Source organism: Zingiber officinale, chromosome 10A (assembly GCF_018446385.1).
Source record: "Zingiber officinale cultivar Zhangliang chromosome 10A, Zo_v1.1, whole genome shotgun sequence".
Lineage (NCBI taxonomy): Eukaryota > Viridiplantae > Streptophyta > Magnoliopsida > Zingiberales > Zingiberaceae > Zingiber > Zingiber officinale.
Genome location: NC_056004.1, coordinates 96817723 through 96836620, shown reverse-complemented (window position 1 = coordinate 96836620; position 18898 = coordinate 96817723). Strand labels below are relative to the sequence as shown.

At 37.5% G+C, this 18898-nt stretch overlaps 3 protein-coding genes across 4 annotated transcripts in view; 1 reads left to right on the top strand and 2 right to left on the bottom strand.

Annotated features, from left to right (window-relative positions):
• The window catches only part of LOC122028251 (nuclear nucleic acid-binding protein C1D-like), a 3073-nt gene extending 195 nt beyond the window's left edge, over positions 1 to 2878 (bottom strand). Inside the window, exons 1-6 of one of the 2 annotated variants that reach the window (XM_042587277.1) lie at positions 2608 to 2878; positions 2445 to 2500; positions 2294 to 2348; positions 2107 to 2187; positions 1775 to 2020; positions 1 to 41 (exon numbers count right to left, since the gene is read on the bottom strand). The exon at positions 1 to 41 is cut by the window's left edge and continues 195 nt beyond it. In XM_042587277.1, coding sequence (XP_042443211.1) covers positions 1806 to 2020; positions 2107 to 2187; positions 2294 to 2348; positions 2445 to 2500; positions 2608 to 2827 — 627 coding nt within the window. In that variant the 5' untranslated portion in view covers positions 2828 to 2878 and the 3' untranslated portion in view covers positions 1 to 41; positions 1775 to 1805. The remainder of the gene's footprint in view (positions 42 to 1774; positions 2021 to 2106; positions 2188 to 2293; positions 2349 to 2444; positions 2501 to 2607) is intronic. The other variant, XM_042587276.1, reaches the window with a different exon arrangement.
• A 310-nt stretch (positions 2879 to 3188) lies between these two features.
• On the top strand, positions 3189 to 6426 carry LOC122028168. The gene is made up of 7 exons (XM_042587198.1): positions 3189 to 3615; positions 3717 to 3758; positions 4657 to 4739; positions 4847 to 4948; positions 5054 to 5268; positions 5671 to 5765; positions 5935 to 6426. The coding sequence occupies exons 1-7, from the start codon at positions 3471 to 3473 to the stop codon at positions 6171 to 6173; spliced, it is 921 nt and encodes a 306-aa protein (XP_042443132.1). The 5' UTR covers positions 3189 to 3470; the 3' UTR covers positions 6174 to 6426.
• A 63-nt stretch (positions 6427 to 6489) lies between these two features.
• On the bottom strand, positions 6490 to 15987 carry LOC122028166 (formin-like protein 6). The gene is made up of 18 exons (XM_042587197.1): positions 15452 to 15987; positions 13824 to 14524; positions 13510 to 13731; positions 11624 to 13419; positions 11419 to 11545; positions 10070 to 10141; positions 9605 to 9703; positions 9431 to 9472; positions 8834 to 8914; positions 8702 to 8752; positions 8535 to 8616; positions 8054 to 8148; positions 7733 to 7804; positions 7534 to 7650; positions 7363 to 7431; positions 7212 to 7278; positions 6792 to 7092; positions 6490 to 6717 (listed from the first exon to the last, which is right to left on the bottom strand). Exons 1-17 carry the CDS (start codon positions 15522 to 15524, stop codon positions 6923 to 6925), a joined length of 3936 nt encoding a protein of 1311 aa, XP_042443131.1. The 5' UTR covers positions 15525 to 15987; the 3' UTR covers positions 6490 to 6717; positions 6792 to 6922.
• Positions 15988 to 18898: the final 2911 nt, after the last annotated feature.

Below are 18898 nucleotides of genomic sequence, written 5' to 3'. Positions count from 1 at the left end.
AAACAACATTGAGGACTGGCACAAGGTAGGTGGATTCTCTCCTGTTCCAAGAGTGAAAGTGTTAGAAGACCTTGAGGAAAGATAAGGTTTTTACTAAGAAGAGAGAATAATCAAATGAAGCATTCCAATCAATTGTAAAACAAGCTGAAAGAAAACTTATGTGGTTGTTGAGTAATGGTGAATTTTATTTATATGGAATAGGTATTTCATTATTCAAATAACAATGCTATTGAACATGGGCCAGGTCTAGGTAGGTCGGGCAAGAAGAGTGACCGGCCAAACCAAGCAGGTAGGCTGGGCAAGTGAACCTGACCGACAAGTAAGCCAATTGACTCTGAAACCAAACAAATTATATTATTGCTGATCAGAAAACACACAGACATATATAAATTAATTATGTCAAGTGGGCATAATAGTTTTGATTTAGATCTAATGCCTGAAATAAACATCTAGATTTTTTTTTACATATTACCTCTTCCCCTTAATATATGGATCAATAATCTTATTTAATGATCTTATATTGTTCAATTTCTAGCTTATTTGATCTAATATGACACATCTATTTCTTAGTTGCCCGATTGTCTATGATAAAGCAAAGCACTTTAGCTTCAAATTGAAGAGCAAACAACTTTAATGTTTAGTGACTGACTTCTGTAATAGGCCTTCTGGATGAAGATTTTATGGTTCTTCTAAAATATTATCAAATAAAAAAGGAACAGCCTAGTGCATGAAGCTCCCACCAATGAGAGATCCAAGAAAGGATCATTTGTACACAACCTTACCCTGATTTGCAAGAGACTATTTTTGAGACTTGAACCCGTGGCCTTCTAGATCACATAGCAGCAAGATCGCATGGCAGCAATTTACTATTGCGCCAAGGCTCCCCTTCTTCTAAAATATTATCAAATGAGTTGGAATGAAGCCCCTCAATATAAGAAGAGTACCTACGGTCGCGTAAGTTAGCCATTGATTCCAGCAGCCACAGGAATCATCCCATATTCCAGACATGGATGGATAATCCCAGATACCATAGACGAGGTATTATCTTCTCTCCTTTATTATGTAGATGTTATTCGCATTAGTTAGTTTCCATACTAGTGCATTCACATTGATATGATTCTGTATACTGTGTATAGTCTCGTATTTATAGGCCCTTTGGCAACTGAGAAATACAAGCAGTATTCCACCACCACTTCTGTCGGGGTGCAACCACAAAGTAAGACAGCACTAGTTTTATCTACAACTGTATAGCAGCAAATATTGCAGCCAATATAACTTAATCTGATTAGACAAGCGGTGTGTGCAGTTTGAAAGAGGGATATTTGATACCTAAAGCATAAATGTATCCTTTAGTTAAAATCTTAACTTACCTTCGAAATTCAAATTGTCACCTTAATTAATTGCTCAGGTGCTTGAACCATACATATCTCTGAAAGAGTCTGAACAATACAAATCAAACTAATTTGTCGCAGGGCCAGAAAAAATCTGGTATCTATGATATAAGTTGAACATATGGAATCTACTTCCAGGTTAGTTGAAGTATTCAAATTGAAAGGCAATTCCTACAGACTAAATAACCAAAAGAGAGCAAAATCTAGTTCACTAACAGTTACTGTATTTTGAAAGCAAGTGACAAACATAGAATACAGCTTATGAATATACAATCACGACTTGCTCATAACAAAATCAAATGATATAGTAGAAGACGAAATACATAAAGCATACTACAGCTGTTCTTAGAGAAGAGCATATCATTGGGTGAATTTGAACTTACTATAATACCTCGTAAGCAAATGTTGACCAATCTAATCATCATCCTGGTCAGCTGTAACTTGCAAGGGCCCCTTCACACCAGGCTCACAAGCAAAAAGCAGCTCTCGTGCTGCTTTCTCTAGAAACTCCTGCGCAGCAGCACGGGCAGATTGTTTATTCGGTTTATGCTTCTTTTTTGCCCTATTGTGGTAAGGTGGCCTCCTGACAAAATTCCCTCGACTGAGATCTTGCAGATTTTTCCTCTGTTCTGAACATGAATAATTCTTCCATCTGAGCCCAATATCCTAAAACAATGCAATGATCCACAGAGGCAACTGAAATGAAAATGCATACCGGGAGTCAGGTCAGGTAGTGAATGACCTATAAAACGCGTGGCCGCTTGGGAATTCAACCGAGCTGAAGGCCGCAAAGGTGCTACCACAGGAATCAGAAGAAACAAAAGACGTAGGCAATGAGTCAAGCAAATTAAACAAGTTAAAATGGAAATTCGTCACGAAAACATCAGAACAATCTTGGATACCATTACTCCAGTCGTCATAACGTCCTAGTTTCTCTTGATACAAGGTTAACCTATCCTGGAGATAAAGACCATACCGCCATTAAAATCATCAAGAACAACTTCTCTTACTCAGATCTCTCTTATAAATGAGGCGAACGTGGGAAGAGCGTACCAGCTCTTTCTCAATGGGATGTTGGTCTGATCGAATTCCGTCGCACCTCAATCTCACTGCCCGATTCGAAATAAAAGCAAAAAAAGGAGACAAAATTTTCAGACGAATTATTAGGAAGAAACAAAATCAGAGAACTGGAAGGGTGAAAGGGAGACCGGGACACCTTGGACGAGAGTGGAGGCAGCCCGCGCGAGGACGAGAAAGGCGCGGGCGCGGTGGAGAGGGGGGAGCTCTGCGAGGACGTCGGGGTCGGCAAGAGCGAGAGCCTGGCGGAGATGAGACTGAAGCTCGTCGACGGCCGCTAAGGTATCTCCGACGGCGTCCAGGGACGCCCTTGGAACGACGGCGCTCTCCGTCGATTCTCCGCCACCGCCGCCGCCCATAATTCTCTAGTACTTTTCGCCGCCGAGAGAGAGAACAAGAAACGAGCCTCCGCTCGATCTCGTGTGCTTTTGTAGCGCTCCATCGATGCGCCGAGATTCGTGCTAGGTCAGTTGTGATTTGTTGGCCGGCCGGCGATTGCTCTTTTAATTTCTGACTTCATCAGTCGAACCAGACCGAACGGTTCAATAAGGCAAGGAAATGAACCGCCAATTAACTCGGTCCAATTTACCGGTCCACGGAGGATAGAACGTCCTCTACATTTGACTCGTAGTCATCGGGACGGACGGTGACGCCGTCCCTCATCAGCACAGCTGGACGGCTCAGATCTGTTCCCGTTCTCCAGCGCCGACACAACAAAACTCTCTTCGTGATTTGGTCTCTTCTCCAGCGTCGCCTCCCCTCTCCGCTCCGATTCCCTAATCCCTCTCCTCTTTTGCTTCCAAGGATCGATCTTTCCAGCAAAGTTGTGATTTCTGATCGTGTAAGGTTCCAAAGATGCCATCTTTGATGTGATCCGTGTTTCCGAGCTCATTTAGTTGGAATCTATGCTGCTGGTTTTGCCTTTTGGACCACTGTTTTCTTCCCCTTTTCTTCGGTTAGAATCTCGGAATTGGGAGTAGGCAGATAGGCCAGGGGAGAGAGATGAGTGTGTCGATCTCGGTTATGACCTTTAATCTCCACGAAGGGGATCTTCCGAGCGATAGCCCTAATTCGTGGGAGAAGCGGAAGGATCTTTGCGTTAGTGTGATCACTAACTACTCCCCGACCATTCTTTGCACTCAGCAAGGTGAGTTCTTTGCAGATATCTGCAGATCTAAGTGTTGATCTCTTTCCTTTTCAGTGAAGATTTTCTGAACTGTTTTTTTTACTATGTTGATTGTATTGTAGGCTTAAAGTGGCAGCTGGAATATTTTCAGCAGTGTTTACCTGGTAATCACCTTACTGCTAAATTGTCAGTATCAGATTGTTGTGTCAAAATATACTTTTATGTGATTATGAGTTGTAGTTCATTTGATGTGGTATTGTGCTTTCATAGTAATCTTCTATCGAACGCCCTATTACTTTTTGTATGTGTTGTGATGCCTAAGAACATTCACTGCTGCAGTGGACATGTTCTTTCTCATCATCTTGCTTTCATAAAATGAGTTATATGTGGTTTTAACTCAGAAGCTGCTTCTTTGTAGTAGCACCATTCCCATATTTCAATTGTTCTCTTTTCTATGTTCTTGTGCGAACTGGTGTGGCATGAGAAATCCAATTTTTTTTTTTATTCCATTTGTTCGTAGTGAATCATGGTGTGAGCATATGCACTTTTTCTTTTACTTCATTTGTTTGTCTATCTATATTCAAATATTTTTTGCCACAGTGAATTGGCAATGCGAACAAATGCACAACCATCATGCTCGAATAAATGAATGGTCTGTCATAAGCCTTCTAATGAAAGCTGTGCAGTATAACGTTTTGAAAGTTTAGTTTCATGTTAAGGGTTAGCAGTGAAGAAACAATGGACAGAATAGGTGGATAAAAAGGTATTTCGTAAGGGAAAGACAGTGTGCCAAGGTCTTGAATGTCTGATAAAATATTTCATTTTCAGAATGATGAACGACAGAGGTATTTCTGAGAAAAAAGGTTTTCCTTGAGAAATCTTGTTCACCCCCATGGTTTTCTAAGATAGAACTAAATTTTCACAATTCTTCACCATTCTACCGGATGCAGCCTAACAATTGCTGGAAAATTTCTGCTATTTGATCACACATTTTTGAATCCGAGATCGGTTTGTAGCAACAATCCTTTTCCAACTATCTGACTAATCTCTATCAATCTCCAGCATACGAACAATTTGGTATTTCAAGGAAAGGATCTCAAGATACCACAGATGAGTATTGCACAATCTTCTATGACAAGGAGAAGGTACTAAAACTTTCATTATCTTTTTCGACAAAACTCTTCACAGACTATTATATTCTCTAACTTTCGATTGTCATGTATTTGTGTACAATCTCTTTGAATTCATGAAGGTTGAGCTTCTTGAAGGCGGTACATTCTGGTTGTCGGAATCACCTTCTGTTCCAGGAAGCATATCGTGGGGAGCTACAGTGCCATCCATTGCTACATGGGCTATATCCTATCATATTTGTTCTTACCAAACAAGTTTGAATAGTAGATTTTTTTTTTTGTAGACTCTAAATGTTATTTGTTATTTGTTTCTTTGACTCGATTCACACACATTTCAACTTAAGAGAGTAGAACCACCAGGATTCAGTTTCCAGATTGTTAATACCAACCTCGACGAATTCAGTCCACGTGCACGTAGAAGAAGTGCTTTACTCACATGGCAGCACATAGCCTCTTTGCCGCCAAACTTGCCTGTCATTTATTGTGGAGGATTTAACAGTCAAAAGGAATCAACTACGGGGCGTTTTTTGCTAGGAAGATCCAGGTAAATCACAGAGAAAACTAAATTTTCAAGTATCTTAAATCGGTTGCAACTTTTCAAAATGATCGAGTGGATGATCTTCAGTAGAAATATTCATTACTGACCCGGAAACATTCTACTTGTTTAGCCATCTTTTACACCATCGACAACTTCTATCCTAATTGCCCTGTTGAATGTTACACCACGAACTTCTTAACTGACATTTCATTAATTTTTAGCAATATCTACATATGTAGGAAATGCATTGTTTTTCTTTCTTTTTAATTTTATTTTGCAAACTGAAGGTTTATGGTGGATTTCTTCTGCTAATTTGCTCTTGCATAAGATTATGACAGTTAAATAAACAAATGTGTTTTTAAAATTGCTCAAGTTCTCATTAGCGTATTGTTTTCGATATCATTGCAGAGAGCATGGAGTTGTCGGCGATATGAGAGATGCTTGGCCAAATGCTAGGGCTCGGAAAAATGTGTCCCTAATACGCACATATCACGGGTTCAAAGGTAACTTTACACTCGATATTTCCTCTATTTTCGCACGTTGCTTGCATTTGATAGTATTTGTAAGTATTAGGTCAGCTCCCGGCACAATAAGCTGCCCCTTAGTGAAAAAAATTATGAAGAAAGAGTTTTCTTCAACAATTGCTAGTTCAAACACATTACCGTACTGCAGGCGACAAGCAAGGTGCAGTAGAATTCCTAAAGCTGATATTCAGAGCTCTATGTTTATGTTGGGATCGCCAGACTCAAGATTTGCACGTCGACTGGATTCTGTTTCGAGGACGTTCGTTGGTGCCAGCAACTTGTGAGGTTGTCAACAACAACATCGATGGCTTCTACCCGTCGTCTCATTATCCTGTCTATGCTGAATTTATGCTTCCACGCAATGTCAGATTGGTCGAAACATCTTGAAACAAAAATCAGTAGAATTTATCCCATTCCCATCTGCTTTGTTGTTGTCATTGCTCTTGTGGATCATTCTTTGTGAATCCAAACTTGCAAGTGAGAGTTTCGCAAAGAATGTTACAGCATGGTGTGTTTGTCGAAGTTGACCTTTATATCGATGTACATCAATGCGTCTACTTGTTATTCACAATGAATTTTTTTAAAAAGTCTTGTTTGTAATATTTGTTACTTAAATCGATATTTGAAACTGCCATCCGTCTCTTGATTGTGTCGATAGAAGGGATACCGATCATACGATGCGCATTTAGGGTTTATCCTCGTATGTATTCATATATTTAGTGTTCATTGCTCACATTGTTAGAAGAGTACATATCAAAACTTATTTGTTATATCATCACTTGTGAAACAAGATGCGAGAAAATTGTATATCATCATATTTGACAAACAAAAACCTGTTGAAGTGACCATAACTCAGATAGGTTTGGGTTAGCAATCTGTACATGGCGGCCCGACAAAGCATTCTGATCTGCTCTTCCTTTGCGTAGCGAAGCTGCAAGAGGAAACCGAGAGTTGGGTCAAGCGCATCACAATTTAAACGAGCTTAGCACACGATAAATCACTTACGATTTCAGCCGCAAGGATAGCTCCATGTACTACATACTCAGTTTGTAGAACTGAGATAGTTTCCTTTGTCATGTTCTATATAGGAATCCTGTCCTTCGATCATCCTCAGGTGAAGAGGAATTTCGCGCGATCTAATGGTGAAAGCACCAACTGTTTCGTATCTGCTCTTTCTTCGAATTGGACATCTTTGGCTTCTCGACTTCTTCTTTCTGTGCCTTTTTCTTCTCCAACTCTAGTCGTTTGCAGTTCTCTTCGTGGGCACGCATGAACATTTTAACAAAGTTGAGAAGCGTCGAGACAACTGCACAGAAATGATCGATATATGGAAAAAGTAATCACATTTGCTAATCAATATCTGAAACTTCTTCGGTTGAGAACGTAAAAACAAACTCGAGTTAGCAAAAACGGGGTATTAGTCACCTTGCTCGAATGGACACCGTGCAGGATCTTCTCCGAAGTAAAGAGCTAATGCATCAGCATTCCTACCCTGCATGAGTTTTAAAAGAAAAAACTGTGAAGCAAATCATGAGTTTTCAGATTGCGAAACATAGTAAACAATAACATCGCATACCACATTCGAATAAAGAGAAATTAAGGCTCTAACTTCTGCTTCGGCACAAATCAAAAACTCCTTCAGCATCTAACCAAAAAGAGTTTAGGCGATAAGAAAACAATCAATGTTCTTCCGAGTTTCATATCGCTAAGCAATAGAGTGAAGTAGCTATACGACATGGATGATTACCTCACGGAAACCTTGCGAAACATGACCATCGTGTTCGGATGCTGTTAGTTCCTGTTCGACCTTCTCAAGGCCTTTGTTTATCGCTTGCATTTCTTCGGCCAAAATCTTCAACTGCATCTGCAAAACACATACCGATACATTGAGTTAGGTTCTAATGCTGCATCATAAACAACTTCAGAAATCGAGTAATCAAACATACCTTTGCTGCAGCTTCCAAGCTAACAAGATTTTTTGGAAAGTCAAGAAGTTCAGGTAGCTTCTCTGCAAGAACCTGCGACCATGCATTCTGAATCGTAAATAGCCATGTATTTAACTTAATCATAAATAGCGAGAATTCAAGTTTGAAGCTTCAACTCTGTATGAAAACATAAATTTACTACGACATTCTATCACCAAACAAAACCAACACGATTCTTGTATACGACTAATCCAAAAGCTTTTTCCCAAAGTTTAAAGACATCAGTTGCATTGATTAGCTTATGTGCATATCTATAGCTACGAGTTTACGACTATGAGGTACCTTGCACAGATAATGCATAAGCGTCATCTTGTTGTTACGTGCTCGTGTATCTGTCAGTTTGAGAAGGCTATCCAATCTGAATCCAACTGCAGAACCTGCAAAATGAGAGAATGTATTTGATGAATATCCTGAATCCACCTGAACATAAGTTCTCCATGGAATTCTTGTCCAATTGACTCGGACTAATCTTTCTACATAGTTTGAAAGACCTCCACTCAGGAGTCACTGGAGAAAAGTTGGATCAAACACAAGCTTCCTACTATAAAATGTCAGGGAAGCAGTTACTGTCAATTTTTTTGGTTAGACGCGGGGGAAGGACACTTGTGTTTTGATCTATTTTGTCTGTAATTTTGGTTAGCTAAGGAGGGTTCTTGGCGAGAATCAAAGCAAAACAACGACCTTGTGATAGATTGAAGGTTAAGAATCAAGATATTGATATCCAAAGGAATCGAAAGAACCATGTTCCACGAGTTTGACTCACCCCTGGCGGTTCCTTGGTTTAATGCATTTCCCAAACACAGAATTGTCTGCATGATTCTTTTCAACTTAACAGAACTTCTGATCTGAGAATTAAAGTGAGCGATCATAAACTAGGTTAGTCCCTCAATAAGTAAACTGAAAAAAAAAACAAAACGAAAGGTGATTTACCTCTTGTGAAGCAGAATTGACGATGTTCAGGTTGCCTTTAAGATCAGCAATCTATAAGAAGAGTTTCAAGAAACTTATCCCAAGCCTCATGGTAAAGTTCATCCAAAATAAACAAAGCAGGTGATTACGAACCAGGGAGCGAAACTGGATTTTAAACGAGAAGACTCTTAACTTAGATTCCACTCGAGGGACTTTCATCAGCTCCAAGAAATACTTTTCAAAATCAGGAGAATGGTAAGCACACAAATCAAAACTGCCTTAAACACAAAGTTCAAACAAAACTCAATACAATATCAATTTAGTCATCTATGACACAGAAGAAAAATAGAACTTAATACGACATCAATTTAGTCATCTTCTGCAGTAAACCAAGATTTAAATCTCGACAACCCTTTTGAATGATACAGTAGAAAATTTATTTCACCGTCAAAGGCGAGCAAGAAACTGTGCACCCCATCCTATATCAAGAAGATATGCTCTCCAACAGCTGTTAAAGAATTATATAACTCGATATATAACCTCACACATCATTTCCTCCAGCCAAAAGGGTACTTGTAGAGAAATCTAAGGGAAACTTAAGGTTGACTAGTGACTGATCAGTCGATTGTATGTGTTGGTATGGAACAATACATGGATTGTATTAGTTTGACAAATAGTTATGTCCAGAAAGGCCATGTTATCTTCTACCAAAAACTAAATGGATAAACAGCAGCAGGTGACCACACTAACCTGCTCACATTTCCCTAAATTTTCTCTGTCTCCACCGTAACCCTGAAATTATAGGAAAAAAGTAACACAACTTGAAGTAATAGAAGAAAAAAATGTCAAAACTAGAAGAGCTAGCAATAACAAAGAAACCTGCGAATGCCAAAACTGTCAAAAATGAACAGATTTAGATAGTACCTTGAGTAGTTCCATTTCCTCCTTTGTAGGGCAAAACTTTATGAGGTTATCCAGCTGGTCAGCATCTAAAACAGAATCATCAAGGGCGAGAACCGAACTCTGTAAAAAAGATGACAATGTGAAGGATCATCAATAAACGGCTTCCAGAAATTAATGGAAAGAAATGTTCAGCAGCAAGCTCATGCCTTAGGATGATTCTAAAGTATCTATCAGAAATTGCTTTTAAAATACATCAAGCTAAGATTTTGTTCCCATTATCATTCATATTAATTTACCAACAATTGTCAACTTGTCTCTCACCTAGACAATTACCTGATGATTTACTGAAAGTAAAATTTGTTTTGGCAAGCTACACCATTATACAAAAGCGACAACATGATGGTAAGATTTCATGAAAAAGATAAGTGTCATGTGTTGCTTTGAAATAACACCACTGAAACAATCAACCATCAGTCACCTACTTACCATTAAATCATTTAATGGCATCTTAACCTTGGTAAGCATGATTTCACAATTATTAGCCCGTCTGAGATCAATCTGCAAGCACATGTAAAAGATATTAAAGCTAGTATTTACCACATTCAAAGCACTTCACATGCTCATCTATGCGAGAATGCTATAGGCATAAAAGAATACAAAAGTGTGTTTCAAAGATGGGTTGTCTATGACTTATCACTTATATCTTGTTCATAATTACATATATCAAACATTATTTATTCAAAAATAACAACAATTAGAAGTTGTGTTTGCTTGCAGTGCAAAGGTGTACTAACACAATACAGATTCAGCAAGTATGACTTATCAACAAAGGTACGCTAGTACATTAAAAGTATCGAGAAGCCTTCAAAGGGCATTTTGTGTTGGTGTTAAGAAGGTGAAAGGGTGCCTCTTCCCCTTCACCTTCCAACCCTTTCTCATTCCTCCATTAATGGAGGTAGAGGAAGATGAAGAGTCATCTTCCTCTATAAAAAAGCGTCCAAGGCAATTGGTGCAATGAGGAAAAGAGAGCAAGAGGGGTGCATGCATCAAGAAAGGTTGCTGCGTTGTGTACGCAGATGGGACCGAAGCACATTAGAAGTGCTGTCAGAATTCTGTAGAGACTATGTGTCTTGCAGAGAAGAAGAACATCTGAGGCATGGGATTTGGTTTGTGAACCATGAAGAACTTTCCGATTTGTTCGTGATCATTCTTCCGACGACAAGTGGTTCGTGATCATTTTTTCGACGACAAAGGAAGATCAAGATCTACTACGGGAGATCACTGTGAGTTTTACATATTTTATATTTATATTTTTCATGCTTTAGAACTATTTATTTGTTTATAGCCTTGAGGGCAATTTAGTCTTTTACCATTTTAATTTAGGGTTTAGGTTTTCTGATAATTCACTATATAAGACTTTGTACTCATTATTTTCTAACAACTCTTTTTTTTGGATTCATCAATAAAGACGGCTACTTTTCTTTGGCATCAATTTCTACAATATGAATTTTCTACTTTTTGTTCGGAGTTTGGACTATTTCAAAATATAAATTTAAAACTTTCAAAATCATAAAATCTAAACTTCCTAATCTCAGACTTCCAATTTAAAATTTCTAATTTGAAATACAATTCTAAACGGAATCACATTCTATTAAAATGTGAAACAATAAGAAAAAAATTCCAGTTTTGTTTTCCACAAAATAAAATGATTTTAAATAGGTGTAGAATTTTAAAATCGTGTAGATTGAGTGTAGAACTTTATTTGTGCTCATTAATCATACTATGCTACTTATAATTGGGTATGAACTTTGTCAGATTAAGAAGCATTCATTTACCAGATGAACTTTGTCAGATTTTGGGCCAGTGGAACGCCCACCCCTGGAACTTGCACCTCGAGCATCAGGTGTTGGCAGTGCTGCTGAAAAAAGACTCTCCAATTCAGACATATCAAACTCTGGTGACCTAGCACAGCCAAAAAGCTAGTATGAGATAGATTTCAAAGAAGTAAAGATGTCGAAAGATAAGAAAGGACAACCGCACTTAGAAAATTCATCTGTGTTTAGTGACTCAGCCCAAAGGCTTCCTTGTGCTGCTCGTGCTACTTTAATCCAATGCAATGGCTTCAAGTTACACTTTTTTGATGAAGACTGGCTAGGCTGCAAATTTCTGAAATTAGGAGTTCTAGCAGGGAGCCGTCCCTTCCCCTCTAATGAAGGAGCACTGATGCCACTAGGGGGAGGGGGAGGTATTGCGTCAAAGTTAATTCCATTAGCTGCAGAAGAGTTAGGAATAGTAAGGCTCTGCAAGGAATTTGGAGGTGCAGGAGGAAGTGGTACAGATGGAGCTGATATTTTGGTAGCAAAACCACCAGAATTGTTTGATAATATGTGAGGTGGTTGAGGTAGTGCTGACATTGCAATTGCTGAGATAGGGCATGGAGGAGGTGGTGGAGAAGGAACAGAAGAAGTATCATTTCCTTTTCTCAGTGGCAAAATGTCGGTATTAGGACTCAGCAAGGTAATCAAAGGTGGTGGAGAGGGGTTGGGTGGTGTCTTACTTGCTATGATCGCTGAGGCTACCTGATGTGCAACTGATGAAGCAGCAGTTTTTTTCAAGGTTGAAAAGGAAGGGTACGATGATGTGCCTTTCAAAGGAGGAGGAGGTGGAGAAGGAATTGATGTTAGTGATTGAACAGAATGTCTATGGTGAGAAGGAATAGTAAGAACAGAAGCATGTGACTCTGATATCTTCCAAGCAGGTGATGGTGGCACTTCTAAGCTAGAGCTTTTAAATGGTGGTTTGTGACCGACACAAGCTTCAGTTTTTCTAGCATGCACACGATTAAGAGGTGGTGGTGGTGGAGAAGGGACAGGTGTGTGAACAAGTGAGGTCACTTTTGTTAGCAGTGGTGGACGTGGAGGAGAAGAAGGGATAGGTAGACAAGCAAGTGAAGTCATTTTTGGTGGGGGTGGAGGAGGAACAGGACAAGATTCCGATGAAGTTACTCTAAGTGGTTGAGGTGGAGGGCAATGGGTAGGTGCTAGTGAGGCTTTTGTTGAACAGCTAGCTGAAATTGTTGATTGTGGTGCTGATGACAGTCGTTGTGGTGACAGTGAACCTTCTTTTGCACAGCTTGCTGAAGTCGTTAATAATGATGATGATCGGAGTTGTCGTGAATCAGAGGAAATGGTAGATCCAGAAGCTGAAATGCTTGCAAGTGCTGAAGCAAACTTTGTTGTGTGAGCAACTTCAGAGCTATCAGAAGTATGGTCATTGAGCAGAGCCATAATTCCAAGATCTGATGATGCACTATGATACCTTGAAACAGTTGGATGAAAGCCTGGAATAGAATTAGAAGAAAAGGCAGGAGTTGACCGAGATACCGGAATTCTTTGGGATATTATTTTAATCTGAGAAGGAAGTTTCTTTGGAATCTGGAGGCCATGCATTTCAACATTGTTCTTTGCATTTGAATCAGAAATTTTGTGGAGTGGAACAGAATACCTCTTAGGGAAAGAGGATAATAACCTTGCACTTGTGGTTTCACTAGAAAGGGCATCCTCACACAGCACATCTGGACCTAATTCTGTTAGAATAACATCATTCCCAGATTTCGGTGGAGAAACTGCATCCAACTTATCTTGAAGAGCCTTTGAAGAACCAATCTGCTGAAGAACTTCTGACGCAGTATCTGGTTTTGTTTCCAGCCAATTCATATTGTTAAATGTTTCCTTCACTTCAGAAAATGTTTCAATCGGAAACTCCCCCTTTTTCTGGACATTCATTGACTCCAAAGATGGAGGTGAATTAGATGTATCCATCTCTGAAAGGAGAACCTGCTCACACACAAAAAAAAAGACAGAAAACAAAATTATTGCAAGCATAAATTTGGACCAACTCATCAAACGATATGAGGCAAAGCAGACCTCAACTCTGAAATTCTTTGGAAACCGATCTTTGACATCCCACAAGATATCTACCGCATCACGATCTAGCATCAAAATGTTAGACCTAATAAAGGCAGTATTGAACATCACTCTAAACATCATCTCCTCGTGTTCTAGATCGTCCTCCAAACCGATGCACTCTATCACCACATCTCCTTGAATATGACAATGTATATCAATTTTAACAAGTTCACAATCTTCCTGCATGAGCAGAAATAAGCAGAATGCTGAAACAGGTCTTATAAATCACTCGATTGAAAAAGGCCACATGTCCATTGAATTGTAGAAATTACCTGTTTGTAGAAGCGGACTAACTTGCTCTTTTTGGGTGTTGAGAATAGCACTTTTGGAGCCCGATCGGCAGCAAGAAAGGGATCCTGCCCATATATTTGGAATAATGGCCTGTATCCACCTGTTCCATAAAAATCTGGAATAAACCTAAGAATAACACAGTCCAAAGTAAGACCCCGATCAAGAGGAGGCCATTCTGAGTCAGTATTTCTTCTCGAGATATAGTGCAAGTATCTCAGTTGGGAGGGCAGTGGATTTAAAGGTAATAGCAAGTGCATCAGCTCATGAGGGGCTTTCTTGTAAATCATGTCTAACGTCCTCCATTCTCCTGCATACCGTTTGTGATAAACTAGAAGTGCAGCCAACATAAATGCTAGAACTGGCCAACCACCTAGCTCACAATGCATCAACAAGACATTCTGTCGAGACAATGAGAGCCAACTTTCACTTGACCTCAAGAAATGGTGAATCATTTCCATGGAGAGCAATGGGCATCCTTCGTATTGCCGTGGATAGTCCATCACAGTCATTTCATACTCTGATAATATACTGGAAATCTGACTTTGGCTATCTCCCTCCCGGAAGTTAAACACCATAAAAGAGGTGTCTAGGAATTGTTCCTGAAGTTGCGCCACAATGCTTCCAATGTAGAACCTATACTCATCTTCCTTGGAGACATCAGTTGCGAAGCAACAATTGAACACTGCAATCATTAAACAGAAGCTAATTTCTTCCAACAGAAATTGAACAGATGTAGCTAGTCTATTTGAGGTTAGATTCATTCAAAAGTGTTTCTTATTCACAAACAAGTTACTTTTGCCTAAGATTAGATTCTGAAGCTAACATCTGAAGTTGAAGTTATACCCCAAATATAGGTCGTCCAAACTTGGAGTGGAAGATAATTTGAAAAAAAAAAAATGAATTGGGAATTTTTAGATACTATCCCTGTTGAAATTAGACAAGTTTCTGTAAATGGACAGATTGAAGTTATTTTCATTAAAGCATTGAAGCAAACATACAAGCTTGTCAGAAATAACTAGCTAGGTAGCCAAGATGAGCCCAGCCTGTGCATTTTTCATATCAAGCTTATTCAAGTTTGTTCGATAGAAGTTTTATTGAGTTTAAGTCGATCTTGAGCTTTTACTGAGATCAATTGTCCTTATAATTTGTTGATCCAATAAATGAAGTATATTAGTTTCTCATTTTTAATAGATTATAGGTGATATAAAATTATAAAATATTTAAGATAGACATTATATTTTAATATATTAGCATATAAAACTAAAAAATATTATCATAATCAAGTTTTATACAAGTTAACAATAAGTTTGTCATCAATTATTTACAAGCTTTGTGTATGAACATTAAAATCCAAGTTCATTAGTATCCAAACTTGATTCTCAATGGACATAACAAGTTCTTATTAAATCGAGTATCTAATTGTTCATGAACATTCTATACATTTACAGACCTAGAATCAACCAAATGCAGATAGCAAAACGATTTAATCTCTAGTAAAGAAACACCAAATGCAGTAAATCGCACAAACATGTATCAGATTATTTTCGATATCCACTTCATTTTGCAGCATTGCTATAAGAAAAGGGGTTTGATGGCATCAGAAGCATACCGTAAACCCTCTCGGAAATCTCCAGCAGCCCATCCGGTGGCTTTCGGTGAAAGAGCTTCCTAAACAGCGCCATAGTTAAAATCCAGCCGAATCAAACGGAAACGCCGATGTGCCGAACCAAACAGGAAGGGCAAAAAACCCTAGGCTAAAGGGTAGAGCTCACGCCAGTTTTCTTTCTTCCACTGCGGAGAAGATGGGGCAAAGGTTGAAATACTCATCCAAAAGGACCAAAAACTTATCTTTGCAGCAGAGGGAGAGTGGATTCGGATACAGAGCGTGGATTTTGCTGCAGCTTCAAGGAATCGCTACCGCCTTTTTCCCTCCTGTTCCGATTATTTTAACCCCTCGTCGCTGTGCAAATCGACGAAAAACGAGCGAAAGATGAAGTTTTGCGAGTAATCTACGTCCAAAAACGAGATTTTTAGGAGGAAAAAGACGTTCTTGGATTAGAAAAATGGAAATGGAGATCTGGGATTCAGCGAACTGACTGAGACGTCCCTTTCTTCTGCGCTGCCTCGAGGATGACGTGGCTCTTCATCGCGAGCTTGCTTTAGCTGTTGATATTCATACACCGTAATTTGAAGTGTCCACCCGTTTATTTGTTGAAAGTTAGTTAATTGTAATAACTAACTTGATTTTATAGAAAAATACTAAATTTAAAAAAAATCAATTTTCCCAGTGAAATTTACCTTTTTTCTGAAAAATATCTTAAATTTTTAAACTTCTTTTTCATAAGATAATATAATTAATAATTATGAGTGGAATAATAAGATCACAAAAAATTATTAAAAAGGAAAATTTAATACTAGAATTAGGGTGGCTATTCTATAAAATAATTATAAAAATTTATTGATTTTTTTAACTTATTCCTTATTTAAATTATTTTAGATGAGAAATGGTAAACAAAAGGAGTGATTTTAGATGGGGTTTGTCTTTCATCATGAAGTGACCAACCGGTTGTTTAAGGCACGTGTGTCGCTCGTGGGGGACATAGATGGGCCACATACACGTGTTTAAAAAGAAATTAAAAGTATCCCCCTAGGGCCGGGGTAAATAATGAGACGGACTCCGATTTCGAATGTAGTTTGAATTAGGGGTGAGTAGTCAATCCGTCAAACCGACCAACCGGTTTATACCGACTCGAATCGAATCGAAAAAAAATGATCCGCCGGATATAAGGCCGGATGTAGGGTCCTAATATTGCATTATCTGATCTAGTAGGGCCGGATAATTTTTTATCCCAATAACCGAACCAACCCGATCTGATCACCCCTACTTGTAGCAACTAATGTTGATAAGTTGTTACACGTTGTAGCAACTATTGCCGATAAGCTGCTACACGTTATAATAGTTATTTCCGATTAGCTGCTATAACGTATAATGAGTAATGTTTATTATCATTTTAAAAAAATTTATTTTTTTGTTATATTTATATTTTATATTTCATTAGCTATAGGGTCGGATATCCAAATAACTGACAACCCGTCGGATATTTGAAACATAAGAACCACCGGATATAGGGTCGAATGTAGGTCCCGATTTTGCATTATCTGATCTAGTAAGGCCAGATAATTTTTTACCCCAATAATCGAACCAACCCGATCCATGATCACCCCTAATTTGAATTAATATGGTCTCCGGGGTCATGTGCGAAAAGTATTTAATTATAATCCAAATATACACAGTTTAAATCTTAATTATAACATATTTTACCGAAATTTTTCCTCTCAATCAAATACGCAACTAAGTAGGGATTATAATTTTTTCCATGAGTTTAAAGTCTTGTAATAAAAAATCTAAAATGAGAATGGAGATCCTCGATATATTTAGGGATGGAGACGGTTCAAGATAAGTATGGAGATATTATTCCTATTTTGAATCCCTCCTGAAAATAATAATAATAATAATAATAATAATATTTTTAAAAGTATTAATAATAATATTGATAATAATATAAATATTAAAAATAAATTTATTATTAATATTGATATTAATATTAATATTAATAGCAAAATAATAATAATATAAAATTAATTTAAAAATGAAAGCAGGGATGGGATGGGGATAGAGATTTGATCCCAGATGATTCGAATTCAGGAATTCCTCGAATCCAAAAAAATGGGGATGAAGACAGGGATGAAATTCGGAGACGAGGACGGAGATGAGGATGGTAAATCTGTTCCCATCCCGTTCCATTGCCATCCTTATAACTAAGAGATATTAGATTTCTAAATCGTCCATCGTGAATACTTCTTGATTGTATTCTTGATTTATAATAATGATCAGTGAAAAAATTTTATGTAGTTGGACTAATTATCTTGTGGACGTTATTTATTTTTTTTTTCAAATGAATTTTGAATTATTTATTTGCGCAATTCATTTGGATGGTCATAAGAAAAAATTAACTAAATAATAAGAATTCGATCATTATTAAATAATAATAATTAATTTTTAAAAATATATTATTAAAATTGTTTTAAAAAAATTATGAAAAAGGTGTTATTGTGTGATTAAGCATACAGTTTGGGTCGGATCGAAAAAATATTTTTTAAAAAAATTTCAATCTGCTCCTGAATATAAATCGAAATCCTAAATTCGAATCTAAATATGATGAATTCAAACCCGACCTAAATAAATCATTCAAAACGATTTGCATATATATATTTTTTAATTTTTCACTTTTATCTTTATACTCTATTATTATTATTATACTAATATTAATATATATAAAAATATTTTAATTTAGTCTAAAAAATTTACTAAACTCTAAATTCATATCAACTCAAGTCAACACAGAAGTTTCCAACTCAAATCCGACCTAAATCCAAAAATTCTCAACCTGAATCCATATTTTTTTTTTTTCAGGTGGATTGGAATGAAAATAATAATCCAAAGCATTAAAACTTTTTAAATTGAGAAGCCTTTCCATCTTACTCGTCGAAATGGCATAAGCAACGTCAAAGATGTTAAGAGCATCTATAATGGAGATATTTAAAGGAGATATTTATTCAAATATTCTTAAATTTATATTTTTATTATATTTTATTAAAATTAAATGTAAGTTAATTAAATGGTCGTAGGCCTTATAAATATTTGGTTGATGGTGAAATATTTAATTATAGAATTAAAGATATTTGAGAGTGAATATTTGATGAGTGAGACCCATAAATATTTAGATGGTGGGATATTTCATTGTGAAAGTTGAGATGTTTGAATGGTGAGATATTTGAAAATTGACGTGGAAGTGGGGTTCACAAATACTTGGGAGGAATATCCCAAGCAATTATGAATGCTCTAAGGAGCAGCAACTGGAGTTTGATTCCGAGAAACATAGATGGTACGCTCCCAGAGGAATGGTGCGATGATAAGTTTTTTCAACATATAATCAAGAAATTTGATATTTAAATTTTAATTACGATATATTACTAGAGATTTTTTTTAGTTAAA

Bases quoted from the DNA above. Each gene is read 5' to 3' on its own strand.
- LOC122028168 (XM_042587198.1), top strand. From the start codon at position 3,471: ATGAGTGTGTCGATCTCGGTTATGACCTTTAATCTCCACGAAGGGGAT. The intron at 3,759-4,656 runs GTAATCACCTTA...ATCAATCTCCAG, and splicing joins TTTTCAGCAGTGTTTACCTG to CATACGAACAATTTGGTATT. The intron at 5,269-5,670 runs GTAAATCACAGA...ATATCATTGCAG, and splicing joins TTTTTGCTAGGAAGATCCAG to AGAGCATGGAGTTGTCGGCG.
- LOC122028166 (XM_042587197.1), bottom strand. From the start codon at position 15,524: ATGGCGCTGTTTAGGAAGCTCTTTCACCGAAAGCCACCGGATGGGCTG. The intron at 13,420-13,509 runs GTCTGCTTTGCC...GTGTGTGAGCAG, and splicing joins CAAAGAATTTCAGAGTTGAG to GTTCTCCTTTCAGAGATGGA. The intron at 7,805-8,053 runs GTACCTCATAGT...GCATGGTCGCAG, and splicing joins TTATGCATTATCTGTGCAAG to GTTCTTGCAGAGAAGCTACC.